General features: G+C 43.6%; 1 protein-coding gene across 2 annotated transcripts in view; it reads left to right on the forward strand.

Annotated features, from left to right (window-relative positions):
• The window catches only part of MCOLN2 (mucolipin TRP cation channel 2), a 51,134-nt gene extending 25,535 nt beyond the window's left edge, over positions 1 to 25,599 (forward strand). The window contains exons 5-14 of one of the 2 annotated variants that reach the window (XM_036446805.2): positions 2,284 to 2,368; positions 2,477 to 2,573; positions 4,207 to 4,306; positions 9,056 to 9,168; positions 10,535 to 10,684; positions 12,706 to 12,807; positions 12,913 to 13,035; positions 19,801 to 20,007; positions 21,816 to 21,937; positions 24,798 to 25,599. In XM_036446805.2, coding sequence (XP_036302698.1) covers positions 2,284 to 2,368; positions 2,477 to 2,573; positions 4,207 to 4,306; positions 9,056 to 9,168; positions 10,535 to 10,684; positions 12,706 to 12,807; positions 12,913 to 13,035; positions 19,801 to 20,007; positions 21,816 to 21,937; positions 24,798 to 24,834 — 1,136 coding nt within the window. In that variant the 3' untranslated portion in view covers positions 24,835 to 25,599. Of the gene's footprint in view, positions 1 to 2,283; positions 2,369 to 2,476; positions 2,574 to 4,206; positions 4,307 to 9,055; positions 9,169 to 10,534; positions 10,685 to 12,705; positions 12,808 to 12,912; positions 13,036 to 19,800; positions 20,008 to 21,789; positions 21,939 to 24,797 lie in introns of those variants that run through there. The other variant, XM_045584387.1, reaches the window with a different exon arrangement.
• The last annotated feature ends 375 nt before the right edge of the window (positions 25,600 to 25,974 follow it).

Here is a 25,974-nt window from a genome sequence, read left to right on the forward strand (position 1 = left end):
CAGCCCAGTGTGTCTGGCTGGGAGGCACCAGCCCCCAGTGGCAGCAGCTTGGGCTGGGGTCTCAGACTGGGAGGGCCTTGCACCAAAGCCACATGATCCCCTGACCCGGATGGCAGTATGGACTGGGATCTCAGTCTGGCAAGGCCACTCACCAAAGTCCTGTGATCCCCCAGCCATGGCAGCAGCCTGGGCAGGGGTCTCAGCGTGGCCAGGGTGTGACCCCCTTCTAGTGGTGGCAGCCTGGGTCTCAACCATTGAGTTATACCAGCCAGGCAGACACGGAGGGATTTTAAATGTTTCTTTTTTTAAATATATATTTTATTGATTTTTTACAGAGAGGAAGGGAGAGGGATAGAGAGCTAGAAACATCTGTGAGAGAGAAACATCGGTCAGCTGCCTCCTGCACACTCCCCACTGGGTATGTGCCCCCAACCAAGGTTCATGCCCTTGACTATAATCGAACCTGGGACCCTTGAGTCTGCAGGCCAATGCTCCACCAACTGAGCCAAACCAGTTAGGATTGTCCAATATGCTAAAGAAAAAATCCTATCTAATAAAGAGGGAATATGCAAGGGAGGGCATTTGGGGGTGACTGGGGTATCAGGGGAGGGCAGTTGGGGATGATCAGGCTGGCAGGAGAGCAGTTAGCTGTTGATCAGGCTGGCAGGGGAGTAGTTAGGGGTGATCAGGCTGGCAAGCAGAAGCAGTTAGGGGCAATCAGGAAGGCAGGCAGGCGAGTAGTTGGGAGCCAGTAGTCCTAGATTGTGAAAGGGATGTCCAACTCCCTGTTTAGGCCCAATCCCACAGGTTGAGCCTAAATAGGCAGTCGGACATCCCCCAAAGGGTCCCAAATTGGAGAGGGTGCAAGTTGGGCTGAGGAACACCTCCCTCCCATGCACAAATTTCATGCACCGGGCCTCTAGTCCTATGTAATAAAAGTCTAGTGACCATAAGGACAGAAGAACCAGAATGACCACTCAACCAGTCACTATGAGGTGCATGACCACCTCTCAGACCCTTTCCCCAGCCGCAGGCTCCCATATCCTGATGGTAAATGGGGACTTGGGGGTAGCGGTGGGGGATGCATGTGGCACTTGGCCAAGGCCCCCACCCTGCTGGTCACCGCACACATAGAGGGTGACCTGCAGTGGGGGTGGGGTCGGTGATGGGCGGGAATGGCTGACCTCTCGGTCCTTTTCCCTGGCCATCAGGCTCCCATTGCCCAATGGCAAACTGGGAACCCGGGTGGTTGGCAGTTGGGGGCAAGGCTGGCTGCTGGCAGCTGGGAAAGATGGCCCCGTTTGAAGGCTAGGCCTAGGGACCGTACCCACATACGAATTTCATGCACTGGACCTCTGGTGTTTAAATGCCCCTCCTGAAATGTATGAGAATAAGAGGCTGACATGATGTCCCTTTACCTGTAATATTCCAGTGTGTGTTTCCCAGGAACAGTCTCCCACATCACCTCTGGACAGTGCTCAAAGGCACAAGTAAACATCGGCACAGCCTTTACTCTACAAACCCTATTCACATTTCAATTGCCCTAATGTTCTCTATAGCAAAAGAAAGGCCCCCTCCCACCCCATTCTCCTTGGTCCAGGATCACATACTGCATTTAGTTGTCATGCCTCTTTAGTCTCCTTTAATCTGGAGTAAAATAGTTCCTTGGTTTGTTGTTGGGTTGTGTGGCTGTTGTTTTTTATGACCTTGACATTTTAAAAAAGTATTTTTTATTTGTTTTATAGAGGGTGGGGGAGAGAGAGAGAGAGAGAGAGAGAGAGAGAGAGAGAGAGAGAGAGAGAGAGAGATCAATGTGTGTATGCACCCAGCAGACTGGGCATCTAACTGCAACCTGGGTATTGTGCCCTGAACGGGAACTGAACCTGCAGCCTCTTGGTGCATGGGACGATGCTCAACCAACTGTCCCACACTGGCCAAGGGCAAATTATGACATTTTTAAAGAGTAAAATGTTCCTCACTTTGGGTTTTTCTGTTTCTTTCAGACTAGATTGTGGTTAAGCATTTTAGCGAGAATAGCACACCAGCAGTACATTATTTCAGGAGGTGTCATTTTTTCTCATTACTGGCAATGTGAACGTGATCACCTGGGCAGGCTGCTGCTACCTGCCAGCTTCTCCATTGTAGTTACCGGCCTTCCTGTTGCATTCCTAAGTGCTCTGTGGGGAGATGCGTTGGAAGCGTTCTGCTTCTCCGAGCCCTTCGGCCCACTGGTTTTAGCATCTGATTTTTGCCTGAAGCACTTGTTGTTCTCCGTTGGTCTAGACTGCATTTACGTGGACCCCCAGGGCCTCTCCAAGAACGCCGAGGACTGGAGGAACTCATCATTCTTCAGACTGGAATTTTATAGGTGAAAACGTTTTCAGCCTCATTTCCCAGGAGACAGGCACTGAGGGAGGGAAGGAGAGTAAGAGAGTAAGACTCTGACAATGTATTCCTTGTAATATTTTTTATACAGGCTCTTACAAGTTGAGATCTCCTTTCACCTCAAAGGCATTGACCTGCAGACGATGCTTTCCCGAGAGTTACCGGACTGTTACGCCTTTCAGAACACGGCAAGTGTCTGCTTACTCAGCCACTGCTTCTTATGCTTCCCTCCTCCTCCTGCAGAAACACAGTGCAAAGCACACCAGCCTTTAGAGGTGTCAGATGCAGTCGTGCTTAAAAGAGCTGAATGGCATGATAGCATTGTTCATCCAGAGACTGTTTTGTCTGAAAATGAAGCAAAGCCTTTTCTAATGTTTTAAAAACTAAATTTCTGCGTTGAAAAGGGAAGTTTCCAAATTGGCTCTGAGCACTTACTCTTCTAATACATTTAAAAAAAAAAAATTATGACAAGTGTTTTAAGTGTCTATAATACTTTCTGCACTTCCAAAGAAAGGTCTTTGCAAATGTAGCAAACGCTTTCAAGCCTCCAGGCAGACATGCCCCCTTGATTGGAAGGCTATTCTGCAGAGGATCAGTTGGCGCTTTTTTATTTTGAGAGGAGGCTTGTGCAGTGAAGGGACTGTTCAGTTTTGTGGGGACAGTCACCTGTCTTCTCACTTTCATGGAATTTCATGCCCTTCTTTTCTTCCTTCCTTTTTCCTTCCCTCCCTCCCTTCTTCATGTTCATGGAAGAGAAAAATTGAATGCTGAGCTGAACATTGTATGCAATTATCTTTTAGCAACTCAGGAGAATACTTTATTCAATAGTCTGTAAATATGAGTCCCTACTATGCACCACACACTGCCCTGCACTTGAGGTGCAGCGGAAGCTTTCAGCTCAGTGGAAGAGAGAGAGAAAAGCAAGTAAACTAAGAAATAAAAGTAATCACTAATGGTGACTTGTGGTAAGGAAGAGAAGAGCAGGATTAGTGGCCCTGCAGTGACCTACACATTATGAATCACATGACGAAATTAAGGAAGTTCACAGGCAGAGAACTTGAGAGCTGAAAGTGTAGCTGACCTATGAGTAAATCTATAAGCATTGGGCATCTCTGAACCCAAGTCACACTCTGTGTAACCCAATTATATCACTATGACCAAACTGGAGGTTCGAGAATTCACCCTACAGGCCTCATTTCTATACCTCTGAGCTGTGACTAAGTCTCCACTAACCCTGGCACCCCCCCCCAAAAAAAAACCAAAATTACTTCTCTCAAGGCCTAAAATGACCAACATATTTCACTTACAAATGTTAAGTGATGAAAGGGTAATAGTGGAAGTAATGAGTCATAGGCAATCTTAAATTCAGCCTGTGGCCTAGGGCATCCTTTGCCATTTCTGAAAACATTATATATAGCATTTGATGTGAACAGAAAACTAATCTCTAACCTAGTAGAAACCTAGAATTTCATACCCAAAAGTCTAACTTGAAGCAAATGCTTTGGGATTGCATTCAGTGCAGTCAGTGAGGTACTGTGTTCTTTTGTCAAAGGCTGGTGAATTTCATGTTTGTTCCTAAGACGAGCTGGCTGTTTTGCTTTTGTATTTCTCCTACCCTGCTTGTGGGTTTAGTAGAACTTCATATAGAGCTGTCTTTGGGCTCTATTTTTTCATTAATGAAAGCTGTGAAGAATCATGTGATGAGGGCATTGTCATCAATACAATTTTTGGGCCAGCCTGCTGTTTGGATGCCATTAAAATTTTAAGCAGAGTCCATCTAGCAAGTCCTATGTGCTGCTCTTCATCCATTTGTTTTTCCAGATTACCTTCGACAACAGAGCTCACAGTGGCAAAATCAAAATCTATTTTGACAGTGATGCTAACATTGAAGAATGTAAAGACTTAAAGATATCTGGATCTGGTAAGTGTCTTACATTGGAGGATGTTTAGCATTTTATTTTGGAATTTCAGATGTTTACATGGTTGACTTGGATGGTGACTAGAAAGAAAGGGCTTCCGAAAACCAGACCTTGAGCATTAAATTCTGTAAAGCATAGCCAGAAGCCTCCCATTTTTGTTAAATTCAACAAATATTGATTATATACCTTTTAGAAGAGGCAGCATACCCCGTGCTTAGGGTACAGCCTTGGCAGCCAGACTGCTTAGGTTTGGATCTTGGTTCTGTTAACTATGTCTGTGATCTTGGAAAAATTATTTAACCTCTCTATGTCTCAGTACTTTTCAAAATGAGGGTGAGAATAGTACTTACCTTCCAGTATGCTGTGCATTAAATTAGTTAGATTATAAAGCAAAGCACTGAGAACAAGAGTTGGCATATAGTAATTGCTAAGCACTCTGGATAAGAAAGGAAACACTTTAGCAAGGGAGTCAGATGTGCTCTTAAAATCTCAATATGTCATGGACAGCCATAGTGATGAAGGTACGAAAGGCATGACAGTAAAGAAAGCCAAGATTAATTTTGACTGGGCAAACTTCCCTAAGTTTCCTATCATTATTTTTCAAATAGGTTTTCAATTTCTGGCTCTCTCTTTCTGCTTCCAACACCACCATGATGTGAATGTTGGTTTGCTTGAAGTTGTCCCAGAGGCTCCTTGCAATCTCCTCATTTCAGGGAGTGATTCTTTTTCCTTTATGCTATTCTGAATAGGTTTTTTTTTTCCCTCCCTTATACTCCTAATTGCTCTTTTGATTCTTGGCTTCATATTCTCTACTGTTGATTCTTGTAAATTATTCTTCATTTCAGTTAGTGTATCCTTCATTTCAGACTGGCTCTTTTTTATAGTTTCTATGCCCCCCCCCCATTTTTTTTTTTTATTACCACCAAACCAGTATTATATGAAATGTTTCTTGAAGAAGGAAAAGATTTAAAAAATATGAACAATAAAGTGCCAATAAATACATATCTACCAACAATTGATTCTAAAAAACAAAATAAACAAGTAGAAGAGAAAGACTCATAGATACAAAGAACACTTGGATGGTTGCCAGATGGGAGAGGGTTGGGAGCTGGGTGGAGAATTAAGAAGTACAAGTTGATAGTAATGGAATAGTCATGGGGATGTGAAGTACAGCATAGGAAATATAGTCAATAATATTCTAATAACTATGTATGGTGTCAGATGGATATGAGCTTTATCAGGATGATTACTTAGTTAGTAATATAATGTCTAATCACTGTGCTGTACATCTGAAACTAATGTAATATTGTATGCCAACTGTAATTGAAAAATTAAAAAATGATTCGAATATATATATATTTTATTTATTTATTTATTTTTTAATGGAGAAAGGATGTCTGGCTCCCTCCTGTGGCCAGTGAGGAGAAACACTAACATTTTTATAGGCTTCCAGAGCTGTGTAGTAAGAAAGCAGATTCTGTTACTAGGAAAATATGAATTTAAAATAAAATGATGTGAAAACTTTGAAAAAATCTGAAGTTTGGAAACAAGCTTAGGAAATGGAGCTCCCTTTCCTCCCCCACGTTCGTGTCCCCTCCCTCCCCCGGTCTGATTGGTTGGCCTGGTTTTGGGGAAGCGGAAAGACAGGAAGTGGGACAAAGGCAAGGGTAACATCTGGTGAGATCCTTGCGCTATTTCCAAAACTTCTGAGATCATTCACATTCATATACTCTCCCTCTCATCATTGCCTGTGTTATCTCAGGGCAAAATATAAGGGAATGTCCGTTTTCATTTACAAACCAAATGTTGCTTCTTTTGACTTCTAATACCTGTTCCTAAGGGTGCTATTAATCCTCACTTTAACTTGATTTTATGAGTAGCAATTTGGGCATGAGGGGCTGCAGGAGGTATTGGTGGGCAGGACTCCCCATTGGTGGCTGATGTAAAGGGTGTCATAGGGGAAAGGAGTTTAGTAAGTGTGGGAAGCCCTGGGTTAGAGCCACGCAGGCAGGCAGTAATAGGGGGACTCCGCAGGACTGGAAGGAACAAATAACTTAACCAGGTGGGCAGAGGCATCTCTCTGGGCTACTATTTTACAAACCTAGCTTTGGGCAATGTTCCCATAGGGGTAACAGAGTTTCAATAGAGTAAGAGAGCAATTTATAGTGTTCACAAAATACTTTCTGTAGCACACCAAACTAGTCTTCCTAATAAAGTAAAAACGATACAATACTGTTTTCTCTGTGAGGAGGGATGGTTTCTCTTTAGAGCTCCGGGCCTCAGTTTTCCCACTAAGAGCAATCTTAGAGATTTGGTCTAGCTCTATGTTAGACAGGAAGGTACTAGATGCTGTCCTTGCATTTTATGAGGTTTTCAGTCCCATTTTCCCATGAACTGCCTCTAATCCTTCTGCCTCATCCATGGGGAAGGAGGGAAGGAAGGAAGAAAGGAAGAAAGGAAGGAAGGAAGGAAGGAAGGAAGGAAGGAAGGAAGGAAGGAAGGAAGGAAGGAAGGAAGGAAGGAAGGGACAGGAAAGAGGGAGGGGGAAGGGAGGGAGGGGTCGGTCCTGGATTCTAGTCAAATTAAGTTGCTTTGCTTTTTTACTTAAACGTCTGACATATAAAATGGCTAAAGGTAAATGTCAGTGCTAGATGTCAGGCACGACTCTACCTGGTTTCTGCACAGATGTTTTACCTGCTTTCCTGACAGCCTTTGAGGCAGACAGAGTTGCTTCCCCCACTTTGTAACCTAGGCACCTGAAGCCTGCTTAGTGAGGCTAAACAGTAAATAGTTCACTCAGTGAGTTATGTGTATTGGCTGGCTATGAGCAGCTTTACCCAGACACTCATGCTGTTGTCACTCACACCCTTGTTATTAATAAGTCTGTGGATACTCCAATCTTTCTCTTAAAAGCTTCTCTGCGGAGGTGTCGCTGAGGAGCACTCTGAATCTGGACTCCTTGGAAGGTTGCCTGTCCCCAGGCCTGTTTCCTTCTCCTCTGGCCTTTCTCCATATTGTTCCTGAGCTCATTTCCTCTTCTAATTCTCAAGCATTACTGTCCCCCTGACCTATCTGCTTTTCTCTCTGTGGTCTGAGTACTTGTGCCCACACTTGTGGTTTTAGCTGCCACTGAGCCATCCTCTCTTGTCATGGACATCCAGACAGAGCTCAGTTTATGGAGGACAGGAAACCAGGAATTGTGCCTAGTTGGTCCTTCTTCCTTGTTCCCCAAGTCCGCTTGGAGACCATGTTGCCTCTCTCTGCTTCATCTCTCACTACTTTGTGCCTCCTCCTTCTGTGCCTTCTCTGCCTCTGACTTAGCTCAGACCTTCACACATTCTGAATAATCTAATAACTTAGATTATTCAGTGCTCTTCTCATGTTCTGCTGGAGTCCCTGCATTTACTTGTGAGCACACTGAAGCATTATGCTAAGCAAAGGCACTGTAGTGTTGACAAAATGCATATGATCCCTGCCTCCCAGAGCCATCCATTTGGTGGGGAAGATGGGCATTGAATGATTCCATAGTAACCACTGTGTTGTTTCATGTGCTTTCATATATGAACTTGTTTAATCTTCTCAACAGCCCTGTGATTATTGTTTTTTAATTCCACCCACTTTTTGGGTGAGGAAACTGAGGCACCTTCCCTAAGGCTGCTCAGCTTCTGAGTGCAGGGCTGTGATTCAGACCCAAGATTTCAGGCCCCCAGAGGCCATGTCCTTTCCCATTTTTCACTTCTCTGTTCCTTGCTGTGCTCTCTTTGAAGTTCAGTGGTCATCAAGTAAAGGATACTATAGGTGTGTACATTATGGAGAGTGCTCTGGAGTAGGGAAGGGGCTAATAAAGATGGGAATTTAGGGAATTTTGTTCTGAGAAGATGATACTCACTCTGAAACCTCAGGCTGAAAAAGAATCATCTTAACATGTGTGTTGGAGAGGGTGCTGTTCCAGGCAGAGAGATCATCATGTGCAAAGCCCCTGAGACAAGAGAGAGAGAGAGAGAGAGAGAGAGAGAGAGAGAGAGAGAGAGAGAGAGAGAGAGAGAACGAACCTGATAGGAGGTGGGAAGAAGGAAGACCAGTATGGCCCCAGGATAGAGAAGATTAGGGGGGAGAGAAGCAACTGGCAGATGATGGGGCTGCAGGGATGGATAGGGGAGCCAGGCAGGGGAGAGCCATTGTTGGTGTTTGGGAAAATTACATAAAGTCTGAGAGAAGCTGAGGTTACAATTTCATCTTCCTCCAGTACATTCCCCATGCTACTGTGTTCCAAGATGTACTCCCCTTCTTACTGCCATTCCAAGAGGTTATTTTCTCCCTGTGCAGAAAGAGCTTATTGAATGCTGGGAAAGTACACAGTAAGATTGAGAAACAGAAATGGGGCGTCTGAGTCAGAGGTATTTTAAATTGTTTGTTTCCACATGGGAAACGTGGTGTTTGTGCTCATATGTGAAAGACCTCAGAGTGTGCCTCTTGTGTATAGAGCCCAAATGGACTGACCACCTTCTGTCAAATTATAGTCTGTGTAAATATTTACAAATACATTTATTACATCTCTTAAGAGTTTATATGTTTTCAAATGTATAACTCTTAATAACAGAAGAAGTTTTACCTTATTTGTAGACTTCTGAGTGAATGTATCGCGATTTGTTTCTGATGTTTTTGAATTTATCATTTGAACTTCTTTTTTGACTACCATCTTGTCAGAAATTATTCCCCAGTGAGGTGTGTTTATCATTTTTGTTCCTTAGTTCAGAAGAATACTCAATATATGCTTTTGTTTGATTCATTTGTCATTGTGATTTGCTTGGCGTCTCTGATTCTGTGCACAAGATCCATTGTTCTTGCTTTACGCTTACGAAAGGTATGTATGCTTGAATTTTCTTCCCCCCCTTTTGACCTCTACCCTCAGTTTGTTCAAACAGTGGGCCTTGGTGTTGGGTCACCCTGTCCTTTCTGGAGCCTTTGACTAAATTAGATTTCTTTGAGTGATTGCCCCTAAAAGGCATTCATCAACCTGAGGTGTGTAGGGTGAGTGCCAGCTCCCAGCATGCCAGGTGGGATCAGATAATTATCTTGCTTAAAACAGAGCCAATGAACACCAGTGCACAATGGTGAGCTCTCAAGCTCTTGAATGTTTCCAGAATAAATGAGACCCTTTTGAATCAGGAGTAAATCTTAAGAACAGAATAATAGCACGTGTGGGTTTCATCTTTTGCCTTCTAATCAGATTTCATTTTGACAGGGGGCATGATACATGGGTTATAATGAAGCATAAAATACTTTATTCTGTATTTTAAATAGCTTGGAAATTCTCCCCTGAGTTTCATTTCACCTTGTTATTCTTGGGGCTCTTGTGAAGCTATATCCCAGCTCCCCACAAATCTTTCTCTAGCTTGTGGCGTGTGTGGAAATGCAGAATGGGGTCAGGTGCACGGAGTCATCAGCATGCCATTGGTGGAGCAAGAAAACAATCTTCATTCTATTTTTCTCCTTCTTGATCTCCGTCAACTTATTTTGTAAATATCCATTTGTCTTACTGCGCCTTCCCCCCAAGTCCCCTGATATTCTGATTCCAGGTCAGAATTCTGGTTCTGCCTAAGCAGGGGGTGGGCATTGGGAGCACACACACAGGAGCTGGAATGCCATCCTGGCTCCACCTTCCCAGCCTTGGTTCTATCCTCTGGAAGATCAGGCTACCAATGATTGGTTCACAGGGTGCTATCTGGTTGAATGAGGTGATGAAGTAACATATTTAGGATGTACTTTGTGACAGCTTTTACAAGCATATAATGTTTGAGCTCTCTTGGTAGGCACTTGAAGGCTTTAGTCTAGCTGGGCAGGTGAGGGGAAAATGTGGGCATAGTCTCCAGCTTCAAGAAGGATAAGTAGCACCGAATCATGTTACAGGTGAGAGCTCTGTTTTGCCACTTATCTTCTCCTTCCAGAGAGCAGTATGGTTTGTAAGAAATGCTTTTTAAAATGTTTGCTGCAGCCGGGACCGGTTTGGCTCAATGGATAGAGCGTCGGCTAGGGGAGTGAAGGGCCCTGGGTTCGATTCCGGTCAAGGGCATGTACCTTGGTTGCGGGCATATCCCCAGTAGGGGGTGTGCAGGAGGCAGCAGATCAATGACTCTCTCTCATTGATGTTTCTAACTCTCGATCTCTCTCCCTTCCTCTCTGTACAAAAAAAATAAAATCAATAAAATATATTAAAATGTTTGCTGCAGAGATTTCTAAATTTCTTCCTGGAGAAGTACCAGCGACATGTGTGTAATGCTGACCAGTGGGAGTTCATCAATGGATGGTATGTCCTAGTGATTATCAGCGACCTAATGACAATCATTGGATCCATCCTCAAAATGGAAATTCAAGTAAAGGTGAGGGGCCACCCACTCTAAGTCTGCTGCTCTTTCTATCCCAGGTGATCCTTTAGGATATAAATTCCTTGTGAGACTAGTTTGATTGTCATGTTTTCTCTTTTCTCGCTTCCATATACCAGAAGCATCCTCTGACCCGATTCCTTGCAGAGGGCATATAAAGACGCTGATGTTCTGGGGAGATGATATCCCTATGAATATCCCCAGGAAACTTGCAGCTTCTTGAGCATAGGAACTGAAGTTTGAGAAGATTGTTTGTTTGGGTGGATTTCATTTATTTAAAAAAAAAAAATTGCAGGAGAAGCAGTGACCCAAGAACCAGTTCTATCAAGAACCAGTCCTGCCCAGTGGGTGCTCTGGAAGATGGGGGTGAGGGTAGGACTATTAGAGTGACTGCCAGGTGCCTGACTGCATAGAACTTCGTTGAATTGATCTTAGGACAAAGTCTTGACCCTTCACCCAGATATTCTCCCCTCCAGGCTGTGCTGTCCGTGGGGGAGTCTCCCTAACTTTCCTGACACTAGCATAGCTCCCGCTTGTCCATCTTGATGACCTCTGCTTTTTTTGGGCCGGCTCCTCTCTAGCCTGGACTGCTGCAGCCATCTCCTCATTGCTTGTCTGCCTTCAGCCTGACATCCCTCAGATCCATCCACACAGCTGTCAGAGGAAAGCCCCTGGCAGTGTCTATCCTGCTGTTACAGTCCCTTCTCATGGGAACCCCCTTGAATGGAGTGGCCTCCAGGGTCCTCCTTATCTAGCTCTGCCTTCCTCTACTGCCTGAGATTCACTGAGCCATCCATACAGACCCTCTAGGATAGTGGTCGGCAAACTCATTAGTCAACAGAGCCAAATATCAACAGTACAACGATTGAAATTTCTTTTGAGACCCGAAAACCGACTTCTGCACATGGGCCACGAAGGTTCAATCACACTGTACATGTGTGCCCACACATGGTATTTTGTGGAAGAGCTACACTCAAGGGGCCAAAGAGCCACATGTGGCTCGCGAGCTGCAGTTTGCCTACCGCTGCTCTAGGACAACTTTCTGGCTTTCAGCATTGGGTCCTGTTTCAGTCTTCTGTCCATTTACCTACTATGCTCTCCCCCAACCTATCCTCCAGGCCCAGCCACACTCTGGGTCATGCCCATAAGAAGTGCTTTGTGACAACCTGAGCACTGCATATCTCACAGCACTTAGCATATTATATTAAAACTAGGGGCCCAGTGAGGGGTTCCTTCAGACCAGCCTGCACCCTCTCCAATCTGTGACCCCTTGGAGGATGTCCAACTGCCGGTTTAGGCCTAATCCCAGTGATCAGGCCTAAAACGGCAGTTGGCCATCTCTCTCGCAATCCAGGATTGCTGACTCCTAACCACTCTGCCTGCCTGATCCCCCTAACTCCACCCCCTCCTGCAGACCTGGTTGTCCCTAACTATCCTCCCCTGTGGCCTGGTCACCCCTAACTGCTTTCCCCTGCCAGCCTGATTGCCCCTAACTGCTCTCCCCTACCAGCATGATCTCCCCTAATAGCCTCTGCGTTGGCCCCACTATCATGGCTTTGTCCAGAAGGACGTCTGGAAGGATGTCCAATCTAATTAGCATATTACCCTTTTATTAGTATAGATTGTGGTTGTGTGTGTGTCTCCTCAATTAGATCCAGAAATTCTCAAGAGCAGGAACTGTGTTAGCCAATCATGTTTGAGCTTTCTTTCAGAAGTAGCTGACTGGTATCATTTCATATTTAACGAACACCATTAGTTTATATTCTTTAATGCCTAAGTAAATGCATTTTCTGTTTCAGGATATTATTTGAACAAAAAGCTGAACCAATTGAAATACTAAAAGGAAAGAAGAAACACATTTGGGACTGTGCTCTCCATTACTTTCCTCTTTAGTTTAGAAACCCTTAGGATCACCTGTAGAGAGCAGGCAGTCCATTCTTTCCCTATCAACTTAAAGTGGGATTAAAAAGCTGAGGGGAGCAGAATATGTCACTCACATCTGTTTTTCCATTCCTTAGAATATCACAAATTACGATCTGTGCAGCATTTTGCTTGGAACATCCACGCTTCTTGTCTGGGTTGGAGTCATCCGATACCTGGGTTACTTCCAAACATATAATGTAAGGATGCGGCATCGGGTCGTGTCATAGGATTGAGATTAATTTCTTCTTCGGGTTCCAGAAAGCTCCTTTTTAATTCCCCCTGCTCTGCCGGTGTCTTTCCAGGTGCTCATTTTGACAATGCAAGCCTCCCTGCCAAAGGTGCTCCGCTTCTGCGCCTGCGCGGGGATGATCTACCTGGGTTACACCTTCTGCGGCTGGATCGTCTTAGGCCCATATCACAACAAGGTGAGTAGCCCTGGTTCTTCCTCCCACAGGTTAGGCACCTGAAAAATGGGTTTCCAGGACTTCACCTTCTTCCCACCCTCCCCCAGCACCTACCCTCGGCGTCAGGAAAGCCATATCTTTGTATCCGGTTTCTTTTCCCTTTCTTTTTCTGGATGTTGACACGGCTGTGAGGGAGTGGAGAGCACATTTCAGAGTTATCTGGGACTGGTTTATGGGTCACATTCCAGCACAGCCAGTTGTCAAATAAGAAATGCCTGGATATGAGATCCTATTTAAAAAAAAAAAAAAATAGAATGGGGAGGTTTATTACAAACTCTTTCTAATTTAATGTATTAGGGTTTTCGTCCCAATTAATTGAGGAGAACAAAGGTGGACAGAGTGCCCACCATAGACCACATTAGGTTTATGATTAAAATGAAACACGTCTTGTCTGTGATGGTGGTTTTGATCACCTCTGCCTGTGGAAGATCAGCATCAGAATTCCAAACGGTTGCTGGGCTTCAGTCAGCATCATACCCTCAGGGACCTCAAAGTTATGCTCCTCTTGTTTTAAAAAATAAAACATTGATTGGTGGAGATGTCAGGAAATGAAAGTAGGTAGGCCCTGTTTTCAAACCAAAAAACAAAAACAAAAACAAAAAAAGGAAAAGGAGTAATTGTAACTTGTAGTTTTTCTTCCTGGGCCTCTGGCAGTGGGAGCCACTGATACAACAAAAATAACAGCAGCCCACACTGTGTGCTTAGCATTTCTGTCCTCTTGTTCGTTTACTCTCCGCAACAGCCCCTGGCCCTGTTCTCCTGGCTCAGGTGCTCTGCAAGAAGAAAAGGGGTGAAATGCAAAGGGTTATGCTAAAGCTTGTATTTCAGCTTAGCCTCGACCTCTGACCTCTCCCGTTGTTTTAAACAAAACATCTGCTTATATCTGGTTTATACTCTGTTCACAAAAAACGAGCAATCCAGAAAGGCCGAGCTCTGTGCGTTGTCCTACTTGAATATGTCCTAGTAATTTGGCACACATCCAGGCTTCCTCCTCTTTTGGGGTTGCATTTGACACGTCCAAAGAGAATCATTGTTTTCCTGTTGGAGAAAAGGCATAGTGAGCAAAGTGACAGTCTCTGGGCTAATAGTGAATCTTGATATCATTGCTCTTCCTATTCCTTACCACTGAGTCATGATTAAATTTGCTCTTTGATATGATCTCTCTGATCTGGAGAACCGATTGAGTGAGTGAGTGCCCAGGAAAACAAACATTTTTCTTTACTTGCCGCATTCTTGAATGCTTCTCCAGATTTTTGTCACTAGAGGACAGTGTTGCACTGTCTGAAATAAATACCAGGTTATTGGTACAGATTTCGGCTTTAATTCATGGGCTTCAAGGCCTCAGGACAAGTGGTCCTATCTCTTTTATCCTTCATCTCCCTACCCCATCATTGTCCTGGAAGGTACTCAGATAATGCTACTTGAGTTTTACTAATATAGCTACCATTCTTGAATGCTATGTGCCCAATAGATATAGGATCCAAGTTCCTTAACTCCCTTGCTATGTTGACTCCCCAGTAGCCCTACAGAAAATGTGGATCTTATTGTGTTCGATAATTTTCCTGAGGCTACACAGCCAGTAAACGGCAGAGATAGGATTCACATTCAGGTTGCCTGACCCCAATGTACATCTTTGACCAATACCCAGTAGGGCTTTTCTTGGAATTGCCTAGAACAGACCATTGCAGATGAGCGTTTCATTTGACTGAATAGATCAATTCTGACAGGAGAACAACATAATCAGTCTTATTTCTCTCTATTTGCTTTGAGGATCTGGCTGCATTTTCATATGTTTAATCCTGTCCTTTCCAAGGATTCAGGTGAGACTGGGATGCTCTGGACCAGCATTGTCCAATAAAAGTGCAGCGAGCGCTACAAATGAGAGCCACAGGAGGCTTCAAATTTTTCCATGAGCTACACTGAGAATTAAAAAAAACAAAACAGATACAATTGTGATTTTAATTATATATTTTATTTAAACATTGAGATATTTTGCTTTTTTTTTTTTTTTTTTTTTTTTTTTTTTTACTAAATCTTCGAAATTCAGTGTGTATTTTACCCTGACAACCCAGCAGGTGCCCCACAGTCACATGTGGCTGGCAGCTACCATAGTGCATGCTTGCACCTCTCGCCTGTGTATCTCAGCATCTGCCTCCATTTTCCCCCACAGGAGCAGAGACAAGGGCTGTGTTCAGGACTGCCTAGCAGGCCTGTCTATGGCATCTGTGTCCCATCTCCACCCATTGGGGAAGTGCAGAGTTCAGTTACTTTATTGAATGCACCAGTCAGTGGAAGAAGAAAATCTTCAGTCTGACTCAGGACTCTGCTTTTCCTTCTCCACTTGCTGCTTCTTTAAGTCTGAAGTTAGAAGTGCTTCCTGTCCCCCCAAGTCTCTCCCCCTCCCCCCAATTCATTCAAACTGTCACCCATTCAGGTTCTGCCAGCCAGTCTCTGTTGAATCAGAAGACCTTCTGTAGTGCCCGAAGCCTTCAAAAGCTGTACAGCACAGCAAGCATTTTCTAGGGCCTAGAATCATAGCCACCCTAGGTGTGGAAGTTAACTCTTTCTTTAAGCAAACCATCCATCCACTCTAACCCATAAGGGTGGCTCGGTGGTTGAGGATTGGCCTATCTACCAGGAGGTTATGGTTTTATTCCTGGTCAGGGCACATGGCCGGGTTGTGGACTCGATCCCCAGTAGGGGGTGTGCAGGAGGCAGCCAATCAATGATTCTCTCTCATCATTGGTGTTTCTGCAGCCCCTCTAGAGGAGGTCTCAGGAAAACTAGTTGTACACTGCTGTTTGACTGGCAGCAGGACCCCTATTTTCACTTTCTGTTTTTATGGTAGACAATGGATTCCAATGGTTTGGCTAAAAGAGGGAAGAGATGGAGGCATTGTCCCACCGGTATGGCTACCTGCACTAATGGACTTTGGCACACTGCCCTTTCAAAATGTCTGGCACAGAGGGCTAGAGACTGCTGATGATTAATAATTAAAGCCAGGTCTGGAAGAACATTACTCTAATGTAACTTTTACATTTCCGGAGGACTTTTTTTGCTGTGAAGAATAAGCCATAGCCTTGCATTGTCCCCATTTCAGAAAAGAGAAGACCAAGGCATGGAAACCTTGTTGGATTTGCTGATGCCATGGGTAACACTTCGGCAGAACCTGCTCTCAAAGTCTCTAGTTTTAGCCAAGTACCTCTCTTATTCAAAAGATCTGTTAGCCAGTTAAAACATCAAACCTAAATGTTGCTCTTATAGGTGATTTTTATGTCCTTCTCTGACATAAGCTGTTGCAGGTTATGTTTTCATTTAAATTTTTAAAAAGTTCTTTCTGGTTCAATTAAAAAAATATCATTTGTGAAACAAATGCTTAGGTTCGCACTGTGGTCCCAAAGGACGTAAGGGGACTCTCTATGGAAATACCCACTTAATATTCATTAAATGTCTGCTGCACTGCAAGCATGTCAGTCCTTCTAGGCTGGGTTCCTGGAGGGCAGTGACTGTAGCTCAGTGCTGTTTGCATTCCCCAGGCCCAGCACAGAACATGGCGGGGATTCTTCAGGTTTGTTACTGAGCAAGAAACAGAGAGACAGTAGTACCTGCTTTCTAGGGCCTCACAAGCTCCTCAGAACCACAGCAGCTCCCTCTAAATGCAGTCCTTCCAGCCTGGAAGCACTTTAGGACCTTGCTTCTCCTCACCTTGGTTGTTTCTAATGTTCACTTCTGTGGAGTTTGGCCCCTGAAAGTGACTGGTTCACAGCCACCTGGTACCAATTAGTGGTACCAGTGACAAGGTGTATGCCGTCACTTACCTTATTGCATCTCCGTTTTGACTTTTTGCTGGGTTAAAATAAGCCTCACCCGCATAGAGGAGAGAGAAGCATAATGGCTATGAATAACGTTAATGTTGAGACAGGTATTGTTTCTAAGCTGACACTAAGTCGTGGCATTGGAAACGAAGGGATGAATTGGGTATGTACCAACCAACCAGCTATTTGCAATTCTGGAACCTGAAGCACAGACTGTGAGGGGTTGTGGAAACTAAACAAAGGAATTGGCCAGATTCCAAAGTAAACCATGAGAAACATGAATTATGAATGGTGCTGTGAGGGTTGTAATTGCTAGCCATAGAAACCAGCTTTAGCTTTGTTGTCTGAAGGCTAGGTGGTAAGTATGTCCTCGGAGAACTGCCTGTAGTACTGTTAAACAATTTGCATATTGTTGTGCTTTGCTCAACTGGATGTTCCCTCCAGGTCTCTGTGGAGAGCAGCTCTGGAGCTGATGCTGATGCAGCAAAGGCCTGGGGCAGGGTCCCTGTTTGGGTTACATTTGTGTCTGCTGCCCCTGCCACAGACTTTACCCTGTGCATCCAGTCATGGAGGAGGGAGGGTCGACACGGTGTTTCCATCCAGTTGGAGTATGCAGAAAGGGTTCAAAACCTATTAGAAGGCCAACCAGTAGTTTATGCTGTGGTTCTCACTGATACAGAGAAGGGACTAGAGCTGCAAAGGCACCCTGTCTCGAGGTAGACTTTGAAATAGCCCTTTCCAGTTGGCTTTGTTGAACACAAAAGAAGGAATTAGATGAAGAGAGTAACTCCCAGGAGGAAACGATGGAGAAATGGATCTGGTGTTGTAAGGGGAGGAAAGCACGAGAGAATGTTGACAGTGGGGAGATGGAAGGAAGCCACGCAAAGGAGGGCCTGTCCCAGCCATGTTGGTGTGAATTTTTACTTTGCATCCAGACGTTGTATAATCTTAAATGCGAGAGAAATGACCCGAAGGTTGCATTCTGGGAAGTTTAGACTTCACCACAGCTTGGCCTGGAGGGCAAAGAGGCTGGAGTAAAGAAGACTTCCTCAGAGTTTCTGGAATAATCCAGACGTGAGTGTGGACCTGAGAGTGGAGTAGAGACTGGGTCAGGTAAACGGAGGAGCAGCAGACCTTCGAAGAGTGAAGAGAGGGGAAGAGCAATCAATTCAACTTGTAGTTTTAAGTACCCGATTATCTGGGAGTAAATGTTTCTTTGGTAAGAGGCTGAAATCACTGACCAGGAGCAAGGCAGTCAGAGGGGAAGCCCCATTTCCGGGTTCGGGGGTGGGAGGTTTTATTTTGTTGCGTGTGAAGTAGTAGCACAACTTCCAAGTGGAGATTCACCAGGGACATGGCTGTCCCCAGAGCCACACTGACTTAATGGGCACATGGCCCCCACGGCTAACCATTTGGTTCAGAACTCTAGGTAGCTTGTTCCCTTGGTGTTTTTGGAAACCCTACCACCTTTTACCAGTTAGGTCATTATTGTTCTTTAGAAGCTTTCATTTAATGTTAACCCTCTGGCCCTAAGATGTTAGTTTATGAAGCACCTACTGTTCGTTTTCAGTCGATGTGGCAGGAGTTTGTCAGCCCCAGATGTTGGGATGGCCATCTGGGGACCGCAGTTGAAACACAACCCTCAACCCAGCTCCAGAACTTCAGGTGCATGCCTCCGACTCCCTCATGTCAGCATTTCCACCTGGCACCTCAAGCTGCCTTGTTTAAACCTGAGTCCATTTGTAGTCCCTCTCCCTTGTCCCCTCCCTGGTTTATTTCTCCCCTCCCCTCCCCCAGGTTCTTCTTTTTCAGTCTTACCTGGACCATGTGCATTCCTGGCTCCTGCACTCACCCCTGCCGCATGTCCCTGCCCTGGGCTGTTCCCGGTCTAGGAGATCTTCCACATGCCAGGCTTGCCCTTTAGAAACAGGCCAGATCACTCTCTGGCTGCAGGTTTTTCCTGGTTCCCAGTCCTGGCCTGTGAAAGTTTGAAGCATGTGGAAGACGAGCGAGGCTTTCTCAGGGTGGCACAGGCATGCCTCTCTGGCTGCCTTTTAGGCTCGGCGCTGAATTCCCCGTATTCACGGAGCACACCCTTCCCTTCCTCCTCACACTGGTGAACTCTGCCTCAGGCCCCCGTTCTGAGGGCCCCTTCCTCACACAGCCCACCCCAGATCTCCCATAGGATGCTAGAATACGTTGGTTGTGGCCTGTCCACTGTTAGCCGGGAGCTCCTGGAAGGCACTGGGCATGATCATCATCTTTCCTTCTCCCATTGATGAGCATCTTTGGTTTTGAATGTGCTAAAACCACCCGACCTGTGGTTAGAAAGGCTACAGTGAAACTATTGATTCAGCAATATTTTCTTGAGCCTATACCATGTTCTCAGGCATTGTAGAATGTAATTGCTATAGTTCTTTCAGAAAGCGGTTTATTTAGCCAGTTGCAGCCTTAAAAATATTAATCACTTAGGCCCAATAACAGGAAAAAACATTATGCTTAGAAATGTTCATCACATTGTTTTTTATAATAGCAAATATTATTGGGATATCCAATGACAGGGAAATAGTTAAACTTGACATTTCTAAGGAAAGTTCTGTTATCTGACATGCTAAGTGTAAGTAAGATGATGCTAAGTAGGGAAAAAGAAATCAAGGTCCAAAATGGTTAGACTACAAATATATAAAAATGTATAGGAAAAAAGTGAGGGACATGTCTAGAGATAGTGAGTGCACAAGGGAGTTTTAAATAATGTTTTCCAACTTTGGTAATTCCAGCTGTCTTAAAATGGATGTTACTCATAATAGCAATGACAACAACAGCTTCAACAAAACAGGCTAACTAGATATAAAAAAGCTCTGCTTTTTTGGATGATGTATCTCAAAAACTAACTTTAGTTTCTCCCTTTCAGTTTGTAGCTCTGAATACAGTTTCTGAGTGTCTGTTTTCTCTGGTCAATGGTGATGATATGTTTGCAACCTTTGCTCAAATCCAGCAGAAGAGCGTCTTGGTGTGGCTGTTCAGTCGCCTATATTTATATTCCTTCATCAGCCTTTTTATCTATATGATTCTCAGCCTTTTCATTGCGCTTATTACGGATTCTTATGACACCATTAAGGTAAGTAATTATCAGGATTTCCTGCCAAGAAAACTGAAAAAACCTGTGTAGATTGGAACATAGGAAAATATTTTTCTCCCCGCTTACTTAAAATACTACATTTTACTTAAATTTTGAAGTTTTGTAGGAAAGAGAGTATTGGCCTGGTCAGCTAGCTGAGTTGGTCAGAGCATTATCCTGATACACCAAGGTTGTGGCTTCAATCCATAGGCAGGGCACATAAAAGAACCAACCAGTAGATGAGTAAATAAGAACAACAAAGCAATTTTTTTCTATATATCTCTTTCAAATAAATTAATATTTTTTTGTTTAAAAAATACATTTTATTGATTTTTTTTTACAGAGAGGAAGAGAGAGGGATAGAGAGTAAGAAACGTTGATGAGAGAGAAACATCAATCAGCTGCCTCCTGCACACCTCCTACTGGGGATGTGCCCGCAACAAGGTACATGCCCTTGACTGGAATCGAACCTGGGACCTTTCAGTCTGCAGGCCAACGGTCTATCAACTGAGCCAAACGGGTTAGGGAAAATTAATAATTGTTTTTAAAGAAAAGCAAAGAGACTTGGTAGATGTTGGAGTTTAATTTTAAATATGCATTTAAGACATCATCCCTGTCACCCAGGTCAGGGTGACTGACTTAGAGGTGTGGGGGGAAGAGAAAGGCAATGGGTAGAGATAGTTTAGTAAATTAAGTAGTTCGACTGTTAGTCACAGCACTGACAGGCGTACTTGCCTGTCCTAGAACTGAGGTTTTGAGTGGTAGATGTCAGTGGTAAGGGATCCTCACCACCCTGACAACTGTTCAGATATGGGAATACCTACATACTGGATGACACAACCATTTGTGTGATACAGGTTTCCTTTAAATGATGAAAGCTAAGGCTCTTGTAGCTGTTTAAGTTCCTATCTTCCTGAGCCACACGGTGGGTTCTGTATTCTTCCAGTCTGGGTCCATTTAACTGGTTTGTAGCTTGAAGGGCACTCTGTTGCCTCCAGTGGTGGCCTGTCTAACAGCAGATGGTCATGCTCAGAAGTCCTGTTTCAGACCAGCACTGGAGCAACCGAAGGTGCTATGTCAGTGCTTTGGGGTGTTGTGCTCTTCTTGAACCTTCTCAGACTAAACTCAGAAGAAGCTGATTCATTGGAAATACTCCTGAGCACACTTTTGTGCCTGGGGAGGTTAGTTTCCACATGAGAGTGGGTGGGTGGTTCTAACAGCAGGGTTGGGCATATAGAGAGAATTGTTGCCCACTGCTGCCCCGTGGGTCCCTGCCTTTGATGTCACAGTGTCCCTGTGAGTGAGCCAACTCTTGATGACCTGGTGGATGACCTCACTTAGCATGAGGGGAGAGGGCCTCGGGGTCTTTGTGTCTGCTTGAAAGAACCTACTGCCTTCTGCCCCACCAAGTGATCCTCTTCCATAAAAGTAGAGGAAATAGAGATTACTTCTCAGGCAGGTTCTGCATGGGCAGTGAAGGGAAGAAAGGGGGGTGTTTTACCTGGTCTTGCATTAGTATTAAAACTTTAGTCTTCGGATCATTGCTTTTATATCCCTTTCTAGTACACCCCTCCCTGCTTCACCCTGGCACCAGAGGTGTTTTCCTTTGGATTGTTCTCTGTTCCATGGTAGCCCTGGCTTGGCCTTCTGGAACTGACACTGATTCAGCATTGTTAATATCAGTTCTTGGATCTGACCTAGCAATGTGGGAGAGTTTTATTTTAGCAAAGGTGCGTTTGGTTTTTTGACAAAGGGAGCAATTTCTCATGCTTTATGCATAAGGTAACAGCACTGTGTACTTTTTAAAGAAATACCAGCAGAATGGGTTTCCTGTGACGGATCTTCAGGAGTTCCTGAAGGAATGTAATAGCCGAGAGGAGTGTCAGAAACAGTCCTCGGCCTTCCCGTCCTGCGTCTGCTGTCTGAGGAGGTCAGTATTGTGTTTAATCAGGTCCCCATGCTCCTGAGAGGAACTGCTCTGCTGCCTTAACAACGAGTACTTCCCAGGTGCACACAACACTCAGAAATCAGCTTATCCTGGGAAAGAACCCATCTTCCCTCCCACTGAAATCGGCTTTAGAAAGGGATTCTAATAAATGATTTCTAGAAAGCTACATGACATGGTTGGACCCTTGTGGGGGTGTTATAAGCCTATTATGAGAAGGCATGAATTATGTCCCTCAAGTCAAGAGAATGAACTCTTATGTGGCCAAAGTAATAAAAATAAAAATAATAATAAGTATACATATTACATAATACATACTATATAGTATATATGGTATATATATAATTGATTTCAGAAAGGAAGGGAGATGGAGAGAGAGAGAAACATCAATGATGAGAAAGAATCATCAATAAGCTGCCTTCTGCATGTCCCCACACTGGGGATCAAGCCTGCAACCTGGGCCTGTGCCCTGACCGAGAATGGAACCTTGACCTCCTGGTTCATAGGCTGATGCTCAATCACTGAGCTGTACCAGTCAGGCAACACTCTTAATTTTAGAGGTGGAGCTCTCGGAATGTCAAGAGCATTTTCCCTTTTCACAGTATTTGGTACAGATAACTCCTCTGGACCAGAGCAGGAGACCTGCCTGAGAGGAGGTTGTACATGTCCTGGGCTGGAAATGCGTGTCAGTAGCTTTTCGGTGACCAACTGCACTTTGCTGCTGTTCATCAGGACACTTAAAAAAAGGTCTAGACCAGAGATGTTTAATCATTTTCATCTCACTGCACAAATAATTTTAATTACTAAAATTCCGTGCCACACCAAAAAATATTTTTTGCCAATCTGACAAAAAAAAGGGTATAATTTTGATTTATTCATACCAGATGGCTATTGTGTTGACTGTTGTCATTTTTTTTAATTTGACAATTTAAGGGAAAAGAGGTCAGAGTTCCTGACTAAATAGTCAAATATTGCATGTTTTTAAAAAATTCTTGTGGCACACTGTTTGAAAATCACTAGTCTAGATCTCAGTGTTAAAGCTTCCACATGGTGGTTTGGAGACAAGAACGGGGGTCAGATAAGGATACGATATTTAATGGTACACGTGTTTGTTTTCATCTCTAGTCAGAGTAGCGAGCTGTTAACTCAAAGTATCCCCTACCCATGTTTTTTGAGAAAGATTCTCTAAACCATATTTCTGAAGGAAGATGGGGAACATAATTGCTGCTTAAAAACCACAGGATGTATTTCCTGCTAATCAATTCACACCGCATCTTGGGATTTGAAATGATCTGTGTGAAGCATTTCCAAAGTATGTCTAGTAAATATGAAATGAAGTCCTCTGAGAAGAGTTAAGTTTTTAAAATCACATTTTATCCTTTCAGAGCATTAAATTGTTCCCATGAAAACTGGGATAAAGGAAAATTAATTTTCTTAATAGGCAGCTACTTCCTAAGAGGCATCTTGTACAAAGAAAGTCTCCCCAAGTTGTTTTTCTAATACGTAGCTGTACAGAACAAAAAAAAAAGAAATAATCTTAGAATGTAGTTGAGAATTATGGAGAGTAACCTAGGGGTTTTTGGTGTTTGATTTATTTTTTATTTTTTATTTTTTTTGTGATTGCACCATAACAAGCCCCAGGAGGTTGTTAAATGTTTCTTGTGCAGCCACATGGAATAAGTAAAAGATGTAAGAGGTGAACTTGGAGGTTAGCTAATCAGGTTGGGTCTGAGTGCTGGGGAAAAATATCAGCAGTTTGTCCTAAGATGTGCTAGGGGCTGTTGAGAAGATGCCCGAGGCAAAAAGAGGGACAGGCCCATCATTAATGAAAGAATTAAATGGAACAGGAGAGTCCACTAAAGGAAATCTACTGAAAAAACAAGGATGTTGAAAGTTTTGAAAAAAGTGGATATAAAAAAAATAAAAACAAGAGTGGCTGTTACCAAAAGACAATTATGGGTGAAATCAGCTAGAACAGCTTTAGCCATGTAATCAAATCAAAGCTTAGATCTAGGGGGCTTTTGATGGACCTTGCAGAGAATAAATGAAGATCTTAAGGCCTGATGAAGGAAATGGATTATTAGTGTCCTGGGCCTTGAGACCAAGTGATGGCTTTGACTCCATAAAACATTAAGTATACCTGGATATATCTGAAGGCTAGGAGCCAAAGAGTGGAATAAAATTGAGGAAGGCTATGAATGGAGAGTAAATATTGGAGGAAGACCTCACTGAGAAACCCAAGTAGTTAGGAAGAGCGTTGTGAGTATTGATGTGTGGGCCCCTCTCCGGGCCCATGACAGACAGCAGTCCAGCAGCCACCGCAAATGGATTCTCCTTCCAGTTATTAATGGAGCCTTTAGTCTGATCATTAGAACTCCTGTGATTTCATTTTGGACCCTGTGAGTTATCAAATGTGTCCCATGACCCCTCCTAAACCTCTTGGTTCCTCGGTGTCATGAGGGTGAACAGATGACCTCTGACACCTCTTCCAGTTCTAATGTTATGTGGTTCTTTGGAATGATGTGCCTGGTTGAACAGATGCGGAATTTACCTTTCGCCTTCTCTACTGCAGTGAAGGATAGTCTGCGGTTCCAGTCATTAAGAAGGCTTGTCAAGGAAAGGAGATGGAGGGTCCCAAAGAGGTAGACAGCTCCTCCAAGTTGCCAAAAGCATCTGCTCAAACCAAAATAATGTCAAATGCCCTTCTTAACTTTTCCCCTTTTTAATGTTCCACTTAGCATGTTGATAACCTATGCATGCCTAAAATATGAAGTATTTCTATTCCTTCCCAAAATTTTTGAGTCATAATCTCTTTTCTCCTCCCCCCTCCCCTTTTCTGTTGTAGGAAAGCAAGTGATGACCACTTGATGTTTACTAACTAAAATCCTTCTGCCAAAGATAATCAAGTTCGGGCCTCCTTATCCAGTGACAATGCAGATGGACCCCAAATGGCTTGAACCAGCATGTCCAACATACTGATGTTTAATGTGGAGTGGGAAAGAGAACTGACTGTCAGCTGGCTGACCACAACTGCAGTTCCAAAGTTCCTTTTTTATACCCTTGGATAATGAAGCATAGACCACAGGCAATTACTGGGCATTAGTGCAATAGATTAGTGATAATGAAATTCTTTTAATTTATGACATGACAATGTTGGGATGCAAAAAAAAAAAATCACATTTCAGAATGTGCAAAATAATGGTGTTTCAAACCACACATTAAAAGATGTGTGTTTATCCTCAAAATAGGAGTTTGTTTTAAAAGTGATTCTTGGCTTAGATGATATTTCGTAAGTCATGGTCTGCACAGAGATGAAGTTGGTTGCAATATCAAATTATAGACTCAAGCTGGAAATCTATTCGTCCATTTAAAGATGACATTTCAATCAACAAAAAGACACTTGTTGGCCGGTTTTCCTGTGGTTTTCTTCTGTATGATATGAAGCATTCGCTGGCATAGTGAGATGAATAGGAAACACCTTTTACTTGTGCTGATTGTTGATTGTACACAGGACACGTGGAAGTAAACCATAGCAGAGCTCATTCTTGTTAGCAAACTGACTCTACTGGGGTGGGTATTTACCCTTGTCAAGCTTGGAAAGATGGCATTTTTTTTTTTTTACCTAAATAAATTTATTTTTATCATAATATATGGAATTACTAGTATTTTTTTTTTTAAATTGTAGACTCTCTTAACATCTACCTAGTAAACAAAACAAAACATGTCATATCATGCCTCTGGTCTCCCAAAGGGATTTCCCATTTTCTTAAAAGCAGCAGAGACATGGGTGCTAACATAAAGAAGTTATTCAATATATATTTATAATAATGACTGCAGAGATTAAGATCACTGTATGCATAGTTTTATTTCATACTTGAGCTATCTCATGGGTCAACTATTTTAAATTTATTGGTGTAGAGTAGAATTTGAATTAAACAGGACCCTCATCCCAGGGCTCGCTCTCTTTCCCCCTGCCCCTCCCTGCCAAGTCCCTACTAGATTTTCCGTCTTATGCCCCCTGA

The sequence above is a fragment of the Pipistrellus kuhlii genome, unplaced genomic scaffold, assembly GCF_014108245.1.
Source record: "Pipistrellus kuhlii isolate mPipKuh1 unplaced genomic scaffold, mPipKuh1.p scaffold_m20_p_2, whole genome shotgun sequence".
In the NCBI taxonomy this organism is placed as follows: domain Eukaryota; kingdom Metazoa; phylum Chordata; class Mammalia; order Chiroptera; family Vespertilionidae; genus Pipistrellus; species Pipistrellus kuhlii.